The sequence below is a fragment of the Tyto alba genome, unplaced genomic scaffold (genome assembly GCF_018691265.1).
Source record: "Tyto alba isolate M040663 unplaced genomic scaffold, T.alba_DEE_v4.0 Super-Scaffold_14, whole genome shotgun sequence".
In the NCBI taxonomy this organism is placed as follows: domain Eukaryota; kingdom Metazoa; phylum Chordata; class Aves; order Strigiformes; family Tytonidae; genus Tyto; species Tyto alba.
Window position 1 is genome coordinate 40,557,136 of NW_024881276.1, and position 18,075 is coordinate 40,575,210.

General features: G+C 35.1%; 1 protein-coding gene across 3 annotated transcripts in view; it reads right to left on the reverse strand.

Annotated features, from left to right (window-relative positions):
- Positions 1–946: 946 nt before the first annotated feature.
- Positions 947–18,075, reverse strand: part of GBE1 (1,4-alpha-glucan branching enzyme 1) — a 172,298-nt gene continuing 155,169 nt past the window's right edge. For 2 of the 3 annotated variants that reach the window (XM_042788260.1, XM_042788262.1), the window contains 3 exons: positions 13,348–13,465; positions 11,541–11,603; positions 947–2,957 (listed from right to left, as the gene is read on the reverse strand). In XM_042788260.1, coding sequence (XP_042644194.1) covers positions 2,901–2,957; positions 11,541–11,603; positions 13,348–13,465 — 238 coding nt within the window. In that variant the 3' untranslated portion in view covers positions 947–2,900. The remainder of the gene's footprint in view (positions 2,958–11,540; positions 11,604–13,347; positions 13,466–18,075) is intronic. The other variant, XM_042788261.1, reaches the window with a different exon arrangement.

An 18,075-nucleotide genomic window follows, 5' to 3' on the forward strand; every position in this document is an offset into this window, starting at 1 on the left:
GGTTTTGAGAAGAACTTGAATTATTCATTACAAAGAACCATTCCACACACACAGTGCAAGATGGAGGGAAGGTCAACCTGAATCTTTAGATAAACCGGCAGGTGAGCACGAAACCCAATTCTCATTGACTCTTAGAGACCATGGAGCAACAATTTCTACGGCCAGAGCTACCAAGAATTACTAGTACTTTTTCAGGTGGTAGGGAAGTATATATTTCTAAGTATAGGAACATCACAATCCTTATCAGTCCTTTACACTAAGAGAAATTATTTTTAAAGAGAATTCCTTCCACGATGTCTAAATCTGTGGAGACCTTTGTGCCCAGGGATACATCACCATGGACCACTTAATTTACTTCTGTGACAGAGATAAACTATCATATTTGACTGAAGAGTGCTGATTTGAGGCGAACCCAAGCAAAAGAGCTCTGGAGCTCATGTGCTTCTTGGAACGTGTCTGAAGCTTCAATCACTTATGGTGACAGGCAGCTACAAGCATAGGTGTGTAGTGGTAAGGAGGAACCTTGGTTGAAGTCTTTCAATCTGAGTGTGATGCTAGACAGAAGGTGAAATATCAGTAGCTGAATTCCTCTTCATAATCCATCAGAATACCAAGAGCAGGAGGAAGAAATTGACTTTTCATGGGTATTGCAAGGGAAAAATTTCCAACCTCACAAAATAGGCAGGAGCACACACACCATCAGAATGTAGAGGTGATCTCTAATTATTATGCTTCCTATATTTACATGTTCATCTTGCAAATCTTGTATAGTCTGCTTTTATTAATCTATCACTACATAAAAGAAAAATGTGCATAGGACAAATATTCTACCAATCTCATTAGACTGTTTCTGACCAAGACAAGTTTCTGATTTCAAGATGGAGCACAATCTAATACTCTCCTCCACTGTACAATCCTTTTACAGTACAAGCAATGAAACCATATATGCATTTGTTTTATCCTCCTCAGAGTTTATTTTGCATGTAATTTTACACAGTTTATACTTCACATCATACATTTACTCCTTCTCTTGAAAAAAAGGTTTGACACAGACACTTGCCTTGCATTACATCTTGAAACCTGGAACTGGTGCCAGTAAAAAAAACAAACCACCCTATAAAACATATTAGATCAATACAATGTAAATATAACATGTATTAGAAGTTGCTCGTTATTTCACTACAAGGAAAACAACCTGGAAAAAAAAATATAATCAGTTCCAGTTGCTAAAACAGTTCAGTGTATTTTCTTTAAGTCTTAGTGTAATGGGAATGCTTTTATTAGCCCACTACCAAACAATGATCAAACTGGTGTAGAGGAAAATGAAGCATGATCCTAAACAGTACTATGATACTCAACTGCAATATAAAATTCTCCTTCACACAGAACATAGCAGACTGGGGATGTTCATAAAGTCATTTCAGTGTGAACACTCCAAAAGACCGTTTTCCATCATGCTGCATTATTCCATCCCTTATTTTGCTTAAGAAGTAAGCCACAAGTAAGCATTCCAAGAACTGTGAATCGATTTTCAGTGTTGGCACAACTATTCAGTAATTTACACAATGGTTCACATAGGAAACTGGGTAAAATTATGACTTGGAAATGGTCACGGACATCTTCTTCTTTGGCTACTTTAAAAGTTAGAAAATTCAGATTTGTACAAAAGACATTCATTTCTGAACCAATTTAAATGTTTTTAAATAAATGGAACAAAATAAAGCATGTCTCGTTAATTTGGTATTAATTTTCCAGAATACTCTGCAATACATTTTCAAATATACAAAATCTTACTCTTTACAAAAAAGTTGTAGCTCGTGAAAGAACTCACTTGAATAATCATAGCAGCACTCCAATAATTAACTACCTTGATTTTATCGAAAAAACACCTTAGTTTGATCACTGTATTTTGAGACTGCTTCTTCATGAGAAGCAATGTTTCAAAAGTTATAAAAGTGCAAGAACATCATCATGTTCCAAGCTGAAAGGCAGCTTCTAGAAGTAGTGAAATCAGTATTGCGAGGTCCTGACATTAGTGAAATAAATGCAATGGGAGGAGTTACATTTTAAGTACATCTTCCAGTGTGGTATCATTGCAGTAAGAACAAAACTCTCTTCTCACTGAACATTTTAGTCATCCAAATAAAACTGTTGTGTCATTTTTTCAGCTGTAGCAAGTGAGATGCACAGACTAAGTGATTTGATTGGGAGCAAATAAGCAACACACACAATAGCATCAGCAGGTCACCAGTCAATCAGCCTGCTTGTTCTGCTGTTCAGCATTTTTGTGCAATTTTAATTAAATGAAAAATGTCAAAGTACAATACTCTCAGAGGACCTTCTAACCCATTTGGATAAACATTTCTAATTCCATGTTGGACTTCATTGAAGAAGAGGAGCCTCAAATTAGGTCCCATAAACCATTAAGGCTGCCTTTTAGCCAAAAACTTCAGTTTTATTTAAGCAAACTACTTACTTTTAGTAAGAAGCATTACTATATAATGAACATTTGAATTCACTATCAAAATGAAGATTACAAGAAATTACAAACTTTGGTGCAGGATCACTCTTGTTATTCCCGATAAAATTCTGTAAACAACAATTTAATTGAGAAGACCTGCTGCTTTGCAACATCTTAAGTGTAATTTTGTACTACTAGAACTACAAAACCAACGTTTTCCTTTCTGACACTTTTGTAAAGTTTCCTCAAAAGAGGTTCTAGGAAGTCAAGAGCTCTGCAATTATATGTGAATATTAATCTTATATTTTAAACACCTAATGTTACTATACTTAGTTTCAGAAAGCTTCCTTAGAGCAAGTTTTATTATACTTAGTACTAGTACAGCGTATCAGCACTTCTTCTATGACTTGCTTCTTCAAGTGGTAAGTTACAGAAAACTTCATTTTGGGATATCCATATTCTGAAGCACAATAGCCACTCTGCTTGGAATGTACACCTAGTAAAAACATGACAAAAACAAGAATAGCTGAAAAGAAAAATCAACCTCACAGGATAATTTCTACATAACAGTATGTGAAAACACATGTGAAATATTTTAACTGTTAAGAATCTGTCATTTGTTCAACGTTGTGGGTCATACTAATCACATTTAAAGAGTGATTATCGACTGCTTAGTCTCCAGTACTTGAATTACACAAAATAACCTAAAAGAGAGCTTCATTGCAATCTCTCTTCTTTTCTCTTTTCTAAAATCTTACCTTGATATATTTTGAAGTGGCTACCAGTAGAGGGCCTCATATGACTTACAATGACCAGTTTCAAAAACCTGAGGACATCTAGGTCAATAGACAGTACAATGATAAATGACAAAGTTTCACAACACACTTCTGCGGTGAATTAAAGCTGCCCCAAGGTCTATGATGTCATTTTACACAGGTAAATACCAGCAATATGACACAGCAATGCACTCTTCTCACTCTTGGTATCTATGGGGTTTCACTATCTGAGAAATAAAACCCACTCTCAAAACTAGACAGATCAAAAATTAACCATTAAATTATTGCATTTCTCTTACCCTTTTTTCCTGATTACCATGAAAAAACCCAAACATATGTAATCAAAACACTCTTCATAGATCACAGAAGAACTTGTGGCAATATATTTCACATGACATTCCTTCCAAGCCGAGTAGAGTCACAATCTGAAAACAGGACCGATACGTCCTACCTACCAATTACCTTGATATATGGTACTCCATCAATTGTCAAGTGTATGAATGTGTTTGCTGAACAAGTCAATAAAAATGCAATTATAAAAGGTAACACAGGATTGAAGATTATTGGCTTCATTCTGACAACATCCTCTTTTAGACTATCCTTCATCCCTGTGGAATGTCTAATATTCTGCAATTTCAACCACGTCATCTGCTAACTAGAGCCTGATGGCATGAAAGGCTTTCATAGTTTTCAAAACAGAATGACACAATAAAGCAAAAAGCTTTAGAAGGAGGAGAAAAAGGAAAAGAAGAGCTGATCTTCATTGAACCAGACAGAGCTATGTCCAATGCTTCTTGAAAGGCAGTGAACATAATGATTTCCCCTAAAGTTTCAGTGATAAATAGCTTCTACAAATCTGTGCAGAAGAGGAAGTACTTAATGAAGTCAACTAGCTCAGAACATATAGATAAATAAGAGATTTTAAAATTGTGTATTGAGAAATTCAGTGCTCTGGGTTTGTATGATGAAGTGAGAAGTAACAAATAGAAATTGTTTTTCTGAGAAAGAATATGTAAAAAGTTACTTCAGCTAAGGTAATAAAAATTAATACAGGACACAGCTATTCTCACCTATATTCTGGTCAATAATATGTCAGATCCTAGGAGAAGTAAATTAGCCCAGTTCCTTTAAAGTCAGTGTACATCAGCTGAGAATCTGAGAGCAGTGTGGAAGCATGCCACTCCTGCCACTTCTTGCCAATCAGAATTTTCAAACTGGTTTTAAGCACAATTTCAGAACTTGTGCAAATGATTGTATTTAGACTGATGACAGATATGTTTTCTGTTTGCCATGAAAAGATGCAACTGCCAGCTTATTATTTTAGTCATGTGTTTTTTTTTCCTTGCCTGGGCAAATTAAACATGCATTTTAGTGTTTTTTTGGTCTAGGTGGGCTTCTTGCTATATCATAGAATAAGAGCCACCTACAGCATTATCTCCTAATCTTATCAATTTCTTTTATTGGTCAGTGTAACCACTTCTAAGGCTTAAATAAAACTGCAAGAAGCAACAAAACAATTAGGGCACAAACAATGAATAAGTATTAATTCTTGATTAAATATATTAATACTTATTAAATGTAATTATTAATTATTCATTCCACTGCTGTACATTTTTTTTAAAAGATACTACACAAGTATTAGATAATTCTTGTTACAAATATATCAGGATTATTCCTTCCCCCCAGCCCAACAGCCTTTCCAGAAATACTACAGTGTATATTCTCTGGCTTCATTATTTGTTTAAATAGATAGAATACAGAACAGTTGTGTGAGAGAGAGGGGTGGGGGAAATGTGACCAATGAGGTTGGAAAGACTGCTTGTCTTTCCTGAGGTAAGGTGAAATCTGGAAGATTATCTGGACCAGGATCCCAGCAGGGTTTTCAGCATTCTCAGCCCATATTTCTCACTTGTGCTCCTTCCTCTTCTGACACCCCGAATCCCAGAACTTCTTCCGTCTTTCCACTCCAGTATTATTCCTTTTCCTTCAGCACCTCACCTGAACTACCAGTCTTGTAGTAACATAACCCCATTAATTTAAATTTATTTTCTCTATTCTTTTTCCGAGTGTACTTTGGTGCACTGAGTAGACTGTGCTCCAACCATATGCTACAATTTGTCACCAAGGGGCACGACTAAAAGAAGTCAGGAATCCATTACTGATAGGGTAAGTTGAAATGCAAGGACCTTATTGTATGTTTGAGTCCAGACACTTTCAAATATATAAAAATATGGATAATCCTTAGCTAAAAGCTAATTAATTAGTAACATTAGGCATATTTTAATTGATGTCTCTGATTTAGATAAAGAACTCTGCTTGCATATATTATTTTAATCCACTGTTCTGATTCTAAGCACATACATACAGTACTTAATATTACAGAAATAAATGTGCAATAGTAAACAATTAAAGGCTCAGAACCCCAGGCACTGAAACAAACATCCTTCTATTGTATTATTCAGTTCTGCCTTCCCTAAATATTGAAAAAAAGGCAACCACAGTTCTTTTTGCATTTCCTAGGTAAAGTACCACAGATTATTTTTTTTCCTCTCCTTTTTCTAAGTTATTTAGGTCCAAACTACAACAAAGAATTTGAAAGAGAATTCTAGACTAAAATTCATTAATTCAATAACAGACTAAAATTCATTAATGAAGATACCTGTTCTGACATGTTATGATATGTGTCTGTGACAAACCCCATTCCATTCAACTTGGTATCCAGCATAACCCTAGTCTTTTTCAGTTGGGCTGCTACTCAGCAAGTTGGTTTCTAATCTTTACTGATGCGTGGGATTCCTCTGCAGAATTTTTCTTCAGTAATTTTTATGAAGTTGCTGATGACTAAATCCTCAAATTTATCAAGATGCATCTGGATTGGACCTCTAACATTCAATTTATCAACCATTCACTCTATTTCAGTGTCATCTACACATATGCTGAGAGTATGTGCCTCATCATTCCAGTCACTGCTGAACACTCCAAACATAATCAGCCCCAGCAGCAATTTGGAGGACACTCTCCTTGATACTAGTCAATGCTGGACACAGCCTCTGATTACTAAAGCTGCAGCAGCCCAGCCAGTTTTTAACCCACGTATCAATCATTTCATCCAGCCCACATTTCCTCAGCTCCTAGGTAAGAATGCTGTAGCTGAAAGGCTTACTGCATTGGCTGTAGCAACCTCATGCACACAGCTGGAGTCATTTCACCACAGAAAGCAATCACATTGATCATGCATGTTCTGCCTTTGCTAAATCTGTGTTGGCTTTTTGACCGACTCATCTCACATACCCCACTTGTTTGGATATGGATTCCAAGAGGAAGTGGTCTTTGACTTCTTGAGGGACTAAGGGGAGAGCCTGACTGGCCTACAGATCTCTCAGCCTTCCTTTCTGCTTTTAATACAGCCTTTGTTCAGTTGTCACCTATGTCCCCTGACCACTAAGATTTTTCACAGGTGATAGTCAGCAGCCTTGTAATCACATCACTGACATCTTTTCAAACCTTGGTCTGTATCCCATTAATATACAGCCTTTCTAATATGTCCCTAACCTATTGCTCTGCTACCGCTTCTTTATTTTCAGTAGTGTACTGTCACACAAAAGGGTTTGAGAGCAGGCTTTGCCCTTGGAGTCCGAGGTCTAAATAGGCACTGAATACTCCTGTACATAGTGCCCATCTCAGGTTGGACTCCTCCCTTTGTCAAGGGACTTGCATTTTTTCATAAGCTGCTTTTCCTATTTGTATATTTGTAGAATCAACTTAGATGATCACTCTTCATTAGGAGACCCACTCTTCGTTATCTCTAGCTAGTTTTTATATACATAGTACATGGCCTGAGATATGTATCTATCTATAAATAGGTAAGTATAGTAAAAGTATAGAGAGGTGTCCCAATTAAAACCATCATAGAAAACCTAGGTATTCATCAGTAAAAGACTTTATCATAGATATGGCATTTTTGATTTTTTTTCTGTACTCTAGGAGGAAGGTCTCAGAAGTTTATTCTTGTCTTCATTTTTCCCTTTCATATAATGTTGCTGAATTATATACTTCCAATTACCAGCTTCAGTTCTATTGATCTCTGCTCTTCTAGCCTGTTTCTTTCTGATCACAGGTTTTATCCCATTCATGTCACCTTCACCGTTTCACAAGGCTCACCTGATGAACATGGACAGAAGTGAAAACCCAAAGTACAGAACACTAAAGAGAATATATTCATAGCTAACCAATGTCATGACTAACATTTAATCAAATCATTCTCTGAATCTTTCTTCTGTTTCAAGCTTTCTGTGTTAATTTTAAAAGCCCCTCCCAGCTCTTTCCTCTCCACTAGGCTCATCCATGTCGGAAAGGGCCTCAAGAGGCCCAAAATCCCTGCAGAAAGCAGGGTCAGCTATGAGGTCAGACCAGGTAGCTCAGGGCTTTAGTTATCTCAGTGAATTGGCCCTCTGCTTTCTACACCAATTGGTTACTTATCAGGTCAGCTTCTCTAAGGTGTCATACAAACGCCACTATTTTAGGAAACCATTAAGACATCTAAAACCACACCTAGGAACGCTCATGAGGTGTTTTCTGATGGGGGAGTGCAATATAGAGAAGCGAGAACATCAGATCTGTTTGGCACAGTTAGGATGACTCAGCTGTAAATATAAATTTATGACAAAGTCGATGTTCAAATGTTTAGTCATCAAACTAGCATTGAAGTCTTTCTATTCTCAATGGAGCATTCAGCAGGAATTAGGTGAAGTAATGGCAGTTGACTTCACAGGCAGATGTGCTAACAGAGAGGGTGATGGTGGTAGGAATGTTGTTTATAAGTCAAATACATACCTAAGTGTTTTCTGTTATCACCTCTGACCTTTTTATACTGCATGTCCATTTAAACTGTGAGGCAGTTATACAGTCTGAAACTAGGTAAATCCCACACAGATCAAGGCTTCTGGCACTAAAACAGTATAGCCACTGTACTACAGAGACAAAAAACCTATTTATTACAATCAACCTGTTTTCCACCAACATACATGGTGTTCTATCAGGATCATAGTCCGCTCATGTAGGCTATCTCAGAAACAGGGAAAAAACAACTGGTACTGCTAATACCTGCCAGGAACAGAAGATGCTTTTCAGCCATACAGATGCTTACTCCTTGTACTTTTTTTCTGTAAATACCCAGACAATTTCAAGAAATTAGAAAAGCTAAGAACAACACACGAAAGCCCAATACAGAAAGCACTTGTGAACAACAGCAGCTATAAGCAGAAATCTCACCTTACATATTTTCAGAGAGGAGTACAATACACAGCAATCTCCAAATGTACCTAAAAATCCACTAGCAAGAAGTTCTGCAAATGACAACTGCTTCTTTCAGATCTATCAGACTAGATTCAGTATCAGGTTCAAGTACAACTGAAACTGGTCAGAATGGCAATGAACTACTCTTCCTTCCACACTCAGGGTTGAAAAACAGCAAGCCCTAAAATCATTTCAAGGTCATTTTGCAACAGATGGGAGAATTACTACAACTCAGAGCTAGATCAGGCACAGCAGAAAAATATTTGATAGTGCATATTGCAGCTGGCAGATACAGAAGGCAATGTCACCAGAGTCTGTGCCAACATTATCCCAAACTTTTAATTAAAATGAGGGCTTTAGACAATCTCATGTCTCTGTATCACTACTAACTGTCAGACACTGACACTATTCTGAGAATATAATTAACCATCAATGAATAAAATACATGATAGCTTTTGCTTTCTGTCATTTCTTATGTAGAATCCCAGACATTTAGGTTTTCATTTGCTAGATATTGCATATGACAAAGAAGGTATGCTTAAAATAATGTGAAGTTCTGCCTCCCAAATTGTTTTTCAATTTACAGCTGTACAGAATGAATATGCAGAATATAATTTCTCAGACCGTCTTGCTTCCTAAGGCCACATACTGCACAGGCTGTATCTCAAAATTTCTCCTTTATTATCTTTTGCACTCTTTCTTCAGGTTAAGAAAGAGCACATTAAAAAGACAACAAAAACTCCTGGAAAACATAAACAAGTAGACTAAAAAATAAGATAGGCTGAAAGAAAATGACCACCAGAATAACTTTTGAATCATTACACTTGTTTGTGGTTTCAAGAAGTCAAATGATAAATGAATACGAGCAAATGCATTTATAAATCTTAATTATCAAGAGGTAACAAATAACAAAAGACCTTGATGGTATTAAAAAGCCTTACTGATTCACCTAGTTAAAACAGTTAATTTTCTAACTACAAACGTTCTTTCATATATTCTGTATATCTGTGCATGTCAGGGGAGAAAACAGTTAAAGACTACATCAGTCCCTTAAAATTCAATATATAAATCCTTATCATGAAAGTTATTCAAATGAGTATTTTCAAAGCTAAGGTCACTAAAAGCTTTTAAATCATTTCGGTCTATGTGAGTATTTTAATTTGTCAATAGACTCAAGGAAGCAGGAAGCTGCACTTTGACACTGAATAGTATACATTAAGGTCAAGGTTAAAAACTCAACCCAGCAATAAGGATATTCTTAAAATAAGCTATATAATTTCAGTTTCATTTAATGTGAAAAGATAATACCAGTGGATGCCAAAAATAAAGAATCAGGAGAAAAAAAATAAAAGTATTGGAGACAGGGGGAAAGGAATACTATGACATCTATTTATTTTTTAACTAACTGGAAAGAACTACAGAAAAAGTAAATATATAAAAGCTGAAATATGTTAAACAATTATATTTCTCAATAAACTGCATACTATTTTGCCAATAACACAACATATTCTGCAACATTCTATTTAGCCTGCTTATTAGTTCTGTTGGTGCACAAAGTATCAAAGTATAAACCCCACTGTTTTCACATAAATCCTAACTTTTGGTGTGGGACAAAAATAGTAAAGTTAATAGGACAAAAACTATCTCCACTTTTCAGTAAAATTCAGCCAAGTTGGATGCCTTAGAAAAGACTGACAAAACGTTTTGAATGATGAATGTTATTAAAAATGGTTCTTTTTTTCCCCACTCCTGCCACCCCAAATCTAAGTTTCACATCCATCTACAACAGCCAAGTAAGGTACCAAAAAATGACCTTGTACAGAAACGGGTACTAGGATTTGACAGGAGTTGAAATGTGTGTGCAGCACTTGATTTACATCTTGCAAAGAGATGATAATATGTAAGCAAAACTAGAAGTTTATAAAGCACTGAAAAAGCACACAACTTTTATAAAAGATACCTCTAAAAAGACTATTACGAGAATACCACAGTGGAGACATAAACAGAAATAAATCTGTGGTAAAAAGAGTCTATTTTTACAATGACAAAGTAGTTGTTATTATGTTTGGTTATGTGGAAAGTTATGTACATTTCATGTATTTGTTAACAATCCAGAACAGAGCAAGCAGTGAAATGGAAAAATTAGATTATAATAATTATTTAAATCAGTAATATTACAAAGGACATTTTTTGTGCTTTTTTCTATGGAGTTTTCAAGGTGTGTCTGATACTTTTCAAATCTGGCCCTTTACAGCATTATTAAACAAACTGGAATCATCCAACAAAATTTTACAGAGAAATGCCTAGCGGTGCTTAAAAGCTTCCTCTTCATCCAGGGTTCTTTGCTCCAGAAATTTCATATCCACCTTCTCATTTTGCAATGTCACTCTGAATCTTTCTTTTATTAGGTGATGGTTCTAGGATGAATCACATCACATCTAATTCCTATTTTTGTAATATATTTGTGTGCTCTTTAAACTTGGCTTGAGCTGCAGAATTATTTCATATGATTTCACTTTGTCATAGCCCTCTGGGCATGTTTTGCTGACAGTGTTTACTTGCACATTAAGGAGGTGCATCTGTCATTAAAAAAATATTTATTTGAAGTTTGTGGAGGAGGAACTAAAATTTTTGCAACAAGAAACTTAGGTCTCATGCATTATGTAAAGAGAATAACTGTTAAACAGCAGGAAAAGAACCTTTATGAGTTTACTGGGGAGGCATCATACATTTTTGGAAAAGAAATTTGAGGGGGAGACTTCTACTTGGATTTTAGAAACTGCGATTGAAACAAGGAACTCCCAAGGATGACTGAATACTCAAGAATTGGGGTGTAAATTGCTATTTAAAATAAAACATCACTGTTTTATTGTAAAATAGCAGCTGGAGGTATTTACTGTAACTTTTGTTATTTCTTACTTGGAGATATATCTTGCTAAATTTAGTCAGGTTTTCCAGATTTTTTTCCCCAATTACTTTTACTTGGTGTCCTTTTACTAGCATTTTACCTCTATGTGGTGCCTGTGGCATCTTCTGGGGTGTTGGCTGAAGGTGGTCTGTGAATTGGATTGCTGAAGGACATAAAAGAAAGTTAACATGACCCATGCTGCTGGGGTTCTTTCTAATCCCAGAAGTGCCATTGCCATGCCACAGTTTATGCTGCAAAAGTGCATTTGCTGCTTTGCTTGTCACATGCCTTATCTTCCACATGCTTCTAGCAAATTGCATCTTCACATTTTGTCGCATTTTGTTCTGTCTTGAATGACTTGCACTCACCATCTAAGAGTCTAAATGTGAAATACACATTCCAAATTACAGTTAATTGGCTTGCAAAAGTTAAGTTAGTGGTTGATAATTAAGACACGCTCCAATCACCAAAGCAAGGTATTTGAACACACAAAGCAAGAATTCTGGAAGTATTAATTTGCTACATAATCTTCAGGAATTAAACCTTAGAGCCTTAGTTTCTTTGTGTGAAAATGAGCATAGATACTTACCCACATTATGAGGGCACTGTCACACACACATACTTAAAAAAACCCCCAACATTTCCAAGATCCTTTTACACCAAGCATGATGAAAGCACAAGAATTCTTTCATGTAATTAAACTATTTTAAAACAGGAGAAAAGCCAATACAATGAAATACAATAAAATAGGGTGAGTGTGAGAGAGTGAGAGATTAAAACCGACAATAATTCGCAGGAGTTTAGATCTCATGAGAGATGTTAAGATGTGACATTAGAAATTGATGTCCCCTTTCTGTGATGGAAGAGGAGTGGCCCACACAAATCAGTGCAGATACTCCATTTTTGTAGCCTGTTAAAATTACAAAGGTAACTTATTTACAGGTGTTTGCATGTATAAATATCCCTATGCATAGAGATACAAACCCCTTCACCCTTGTATATGTTTTAGATATGAAAATCTAGACAGCAACATAAGCAGTCTCAGAACTTTCTCAGTGAACTGTGTATTAATTCGTGTTGGATTTGAATCTTGTTCTGTTGTGCTTGTGAACATATACACACATACACATGTGAATACATATATAAAGAATAGGAAATATTTGTATATATGTATACATATACATATATAAAGAATGGGGAAAATGACATTTTAAAATTGTTAATTGTGGTGATTATGATTAGAAGAGTAATTAAGAAAGATAGAATTTTTATTAGTCATCATCTCAGCTAACAGAAATTGTATTCAAGGATATGCCTCCCACTTCATCTGAAGCGATTTGTGGGAAAGTCTATCCATTATTCATATCACTTTAGGACTGGAAATTCTTGAACTGAACAGAGAAGGTCTGTTCCATTTTGCAAAGTTGTTTTGTAAACTGAGGAGAAGACAGCCAATTGACAAATGCACGATTTGCTCTAATTCATGTTTGTGGAGTTAAGCAAATGATTCTAAGAAAGCAACCGCAAGATTCAGTTTCTAGAGAGCTTTAAATTACAAAGCAAGTATGGAGTTTCTCAGACATGAAAATAAAGCAAATGATATTAAAAATGACAATTCAAAAGCACATTAGAAAGTTTTCATGCATGCTGGGAAGGAATGTTGTGCCAGAATCTGCAAGAGCGCATGCAAATTTAAATGTAACATCAAAAGAGAAATATCAGTTAACATTATAGGTCATAAACAAATCATAACATTGTCATCTCTACTGTATTCATATAAAGGCTAATTTCAGAAAATAAATTAAAAAAAACCACACCTCCCCAGAATACTCCTAGAATATACTCCATATTTGTCCAAAGAATTTTAAAAGTAGAATGAAAAAAAAAAAAAAAAAAATCTTACTTACCATAATTGAATTAGGTCGATAATTGTGAGGACATTCTTCAGAGAAGTACTCTGTACTGTGGTCCAGCCTTTGATGCCCTCCATATTCTGCAGCATCAGAATCCAGAAGGATTTCATACTTAAAAATGACTATTAAGGAACTATGCCGAATTACCATTAAGTGAGAAGTAAATCAAAGCAAAAAACCTAGAAGAACTGCTGCAACATAATTCATGCTAATATACTTGATAAAAAGCAATAATAACAATAAAATCTATGAAAACTTAAGAGTGGAAAAATATACAAACATACAGAAGCTGTATGACATTCTCTCTTGAAAACTTCATTTTATCATAGTGACTCCTAGTAAAGAAAGTACCTCCCAGTCTCTTCTGGAATTTTCCATGAATGATAAAGTTTACAGTATTACAGTAGATATGCACAGCACTTTATGTGATGAGCTAGACTAAAAATGTACCACTAAACCAAATGAGTGGATTTGAATTGCATTTAAGAAGTTACATAATTGTGACTGTCAAAATCAATCGGTGTTTAGTGATATTTTACAGTCTGTCAGAATCTGATCAAGTGTTAATGAGAAAAGCATATAATTTTACAGAAGAAAATCCCACAACACCTTTCAGAATTTTTCAAAAAGGAGTGTGAATTATTATAGCATAGAGGAACAAAAGAAGTCTTATATTTAATAGAAGACCTTTTAAGAGACAAACATTCTGACTGCAGTTGGGGTGAACTATTTAATTAAGTGTAATGAGTTAGAATACCTATACAGATACTTAAAAGGATTCAAACAGATTTATCAAAAAATAGAAGATAAAATAACATTGAAAGAAGAAAAACAGAAAATGTAAGGAAATAAATGGGGAAATAAAGAGCTAATACATATCTGAAAATCAACTACTTCTTATTTGGGACAACAACAAATAGAATGTTTTAATTTTATTTCAGTACATTTGAATTTTTTGTTTGGATATAATTAAAACATCATTTCCACTCTTGAAGTTATAACAGAAAGCGTCAATCTTCACTCCCCACTGCCGAAAACAGAGAGAGGGAAATAACAGTGCTCTACAATCCACAATCTGGTTCCTTAATTTTAAAACATGATAGAATCTTAATTTGCTAAGGCCTGTATTTAACAAGATTAGGGAAGAGTGAGGCAACACTCTTTCATGTTAGTGGTTCTTAAAACTGTTTTAGGGCTTCTCTGTTTGCTCAACCTTTTGAAAATAGGTCTGCTCAAAAATCTAAGGATTTTGATATTAACAGATTTGGTTTTATTTAAGCCTTTTTACACTACTCTCTATCAGATGAATTTAGGAAATTTCCCAAGCACCAGTTTTACAGATTTAAATGTCTAGCAAGAAGAAAGACCAAAGCATGAAATAACATAAAAAGTAGCATAAACTAAAAGTAATTTACTTCAGGATATTTCAGTTCACGAGATTGCACAGGTTTTGCTGACGCAGGGCAATAGAGAAAAGTAGATGCACATGAGGAAGAAAGCAAAGCTGCAAATTAGCTACCAAATCACTAATGTTAAATAAACCTTTCCCCACAAGTATTTGCAGCAAAATTAGAGAAAGGTCCAGAACTGTGAAGTTAGCTGTTGACTTCTAGAGGACAGGTACCCAAAGGGAGAAGCAGCAGATCACCATATTCTCTGACAAAATCTTTCTGTTACCCTTCTATTTAAAAAAAAAAAAAAAAAAAAAAAGGTAGGAAAATTATACTTTGCCAGCTTTAGTCCTCAATGCCTTATATGTGCTCTATATACCCCCCCCTTTATTTTATAAACACATTCAAATTACCATTTGTTGACATGTGCAACATATAAAAATACAAACTACAACTTCTAGTTACTCTTTCCAATTCACTTTCAAACTCAGCATCAGCAATAGCTGCTACTATTCCACCATATATTTTATTAACATGGCAGGGGAATATCTCCCTCAAGCATTTCAATTTTTGCTTCTATGATCTACACTATATATTAAATTTAATAATTTATCAATGTTGCTGAAAGCTCTGGCATCTCTAATGATTCATTTAAAACTATTTACAGCAAATGCGATTGTTATGGCTGTGTTAATTTTAATACAATTTATCCAATTTCCTTAATCCAGGCTATAAAAGTATGCCTAGCAGTCCTTTCTAGCCACACAAAGTTATTATCACTGCCTTTCCATATCTTGCAAAATAGGATATGTGGTGTAAATACTGTTAAACCAGATCCTGAATAATGGCGTCAAAAAGAATCTTAATATCTTCATAAATTAGATATTTCTCGGGGAAAAATAAGTAGTTTGGTAAACATGTCCATTTGCCTTCCAACTTAAACCTCATAGAAAAGCCACTTCCCACATTTCAGAACTTTACAAGCATCTAGGTTCTTGAAGACTACTTTCATGAAAACATTATGTAGCAGTTGTGTGTTTTAATTAAGCACATACTAGAAGTATTTTCTTCTGCAGTGGGGTGTCTTTTGTTTCAACGACAGAGAGCTGGAAATATTAACCTGTACTCTGAAAAAAAAGCTCAATTTCTGTTCAGTTTGGTGCTCTGATTAAATTTCCTAACCACGACAGTGGAGGAGAATAGCTAAAGCAATGAACTCTTGTATAGACAGAGCTGGAAATGGAAAGGCTGTCATTATCTACTACACTAATTACTGAATTACTACGCTTTTATGATGTTTTGAAATACATATTTTAACACAATTTTTTAATTTAATCTTATGCATGTTTAATGACACATAAAACACCACTAAGTAAATGCAAATCATAAAATAGGATAATTTGTATTTTGTTCCTCAATCCTTACTATTGATGAAAGAATCCAAGTGCTATTTGTGAGGGTGATGGTCCAGCATAAATAAAAGCCCTGAAGAAGAGCAGATAATAATTTCTACTGACCAGTTGTAAAATGATGTGAGGCTTACTGAGTATTTATAAAGAAATTACTCTTTTCTGTATGGTCTGGTTTGACTCGTAAACATCTGTCAAATCAAATACACGCAAGCAATATGAAGTTAATTGGGTTCTCTGTATTACATATGATAGCCCTATTACATAGCTTACCTATGCGAGAGGTTACCCTTCAAGTTAGAAAGTCTGGACATGTAGGAAGGGTAACCAAACATACACAAAAAGACTGTAGATGATCCTGATGGCTTAAGTTAAAAATATATATATCTATACTGGTGAAAGCAGCATGTTTTCAGATTTTTACCTCTTGCCAAAACACTGAGAAGCAGTGGTGACAGTAGAAGACAGAAATAAGATGCTGGAGCAAACAGTCACTGTAATTTTAATGTTTTTAAGTACTGGCCACTGTACTGGCCAAACCAAGGCTGACTTCATCTGACACTGACTGTTAAACAGCTTCTTCACATGGTTAGTTTATTAGCTACATGTACAGTGATGGCATAAGATAAAAACTTCTAAATGAAGTCTTTAATGTGTTGTGTTGGATGTATTTTGACAAATCCAACCCTCAAACTCTTGGAAAACATTTTTGGCCACCTTAGGTGAAAATCAAAGGTCAGCTTTCGAGTATTGTACCAGCATTTCTCCTTACTCTTGTTTTAGCTACTAGCATACAAGCAGTCTACATCTGAATGATCTTCAACATGGTAATAAATGGATTCTCAGAGGTCAGGCTGAATAAACTGGCAAAGCAATGTAGAATAATTCACACCAGCATTTAACAGCTGAATATACAAGTCTTTCCAACTTCACTCATGAAAAAAAGCCACTCTAAGCCAACAATGTGTAAGACTGCAAATTACTAAGTAGTAATGCTTATGAAGTGTGGATTAGAAAACTATCATTAGCAGACCAATATTTCCTTGTGCTATTTATATTTAGAAAAATCAAACACAAAAATAGCTTCTCCTGTGTTTTTTTGTTTGTTTGTTTGTTTTTTTTTCCAGTACTTTGGCAATTCAAAATTGGAACTACATGAAGCAAAATATAAAGTTCACAGATGTAGGTTTCACATTTTAAGTAAAGCTTTCATAGTTATCAGTCACCATCAGAAGTACAAGTGTCCTTAAGTACACCAGTAGAATACATACTATCTGAAATTACATTTTTTCTTTAGTTCGGCACAGTTTTTCTTTTTTTATGTATAATCAGAGATTAAGATAGATAAGATATGCTAATTTTCTCTAGGTGAATGTATCTCAGGAGACAGAAGAGAAACCCTTCCTGGTTTCATTTTGAGAACTTAGTGTATTTCCTAAGTAGGGCTCCATGTTTATCTGTTTGTTCACCTTGAAGATGCAACCCAGGGTTATTCTAGGAAAAAAAATTAACATCAAATTCCATTCAGGGTAGTTCATAGAATGAGTTAATTCATCATCTCTTTCTTCAGATCTGAAACTGACTGCACACAGAATTAGAGACACCATGTATGAAAAGTCAAGGGCAATGCTTTAAAAATGACGCTTTGTTGACCGTGACTTACCTCTTGTATGCTTAGACATACAGATTGAACTAGTAGTGGAGCGACAGAGTCATGGAACTGATGTTTACCTTTAGTGGTACAACTGCCAGACAGAAGGAAGGTACATGCTGAATTTCCCTCTACTCCATGAGTTCACTGGATTCTCATGTTCAGAGTGAGAGACTGGGGGCATCAGAAGGTACGTCTACCTTAATATTTAAGATGGTCTTGAGAGTACAATTTTGGAGCAATTCTCTTCCTTATCAACCCTTCCCATGCT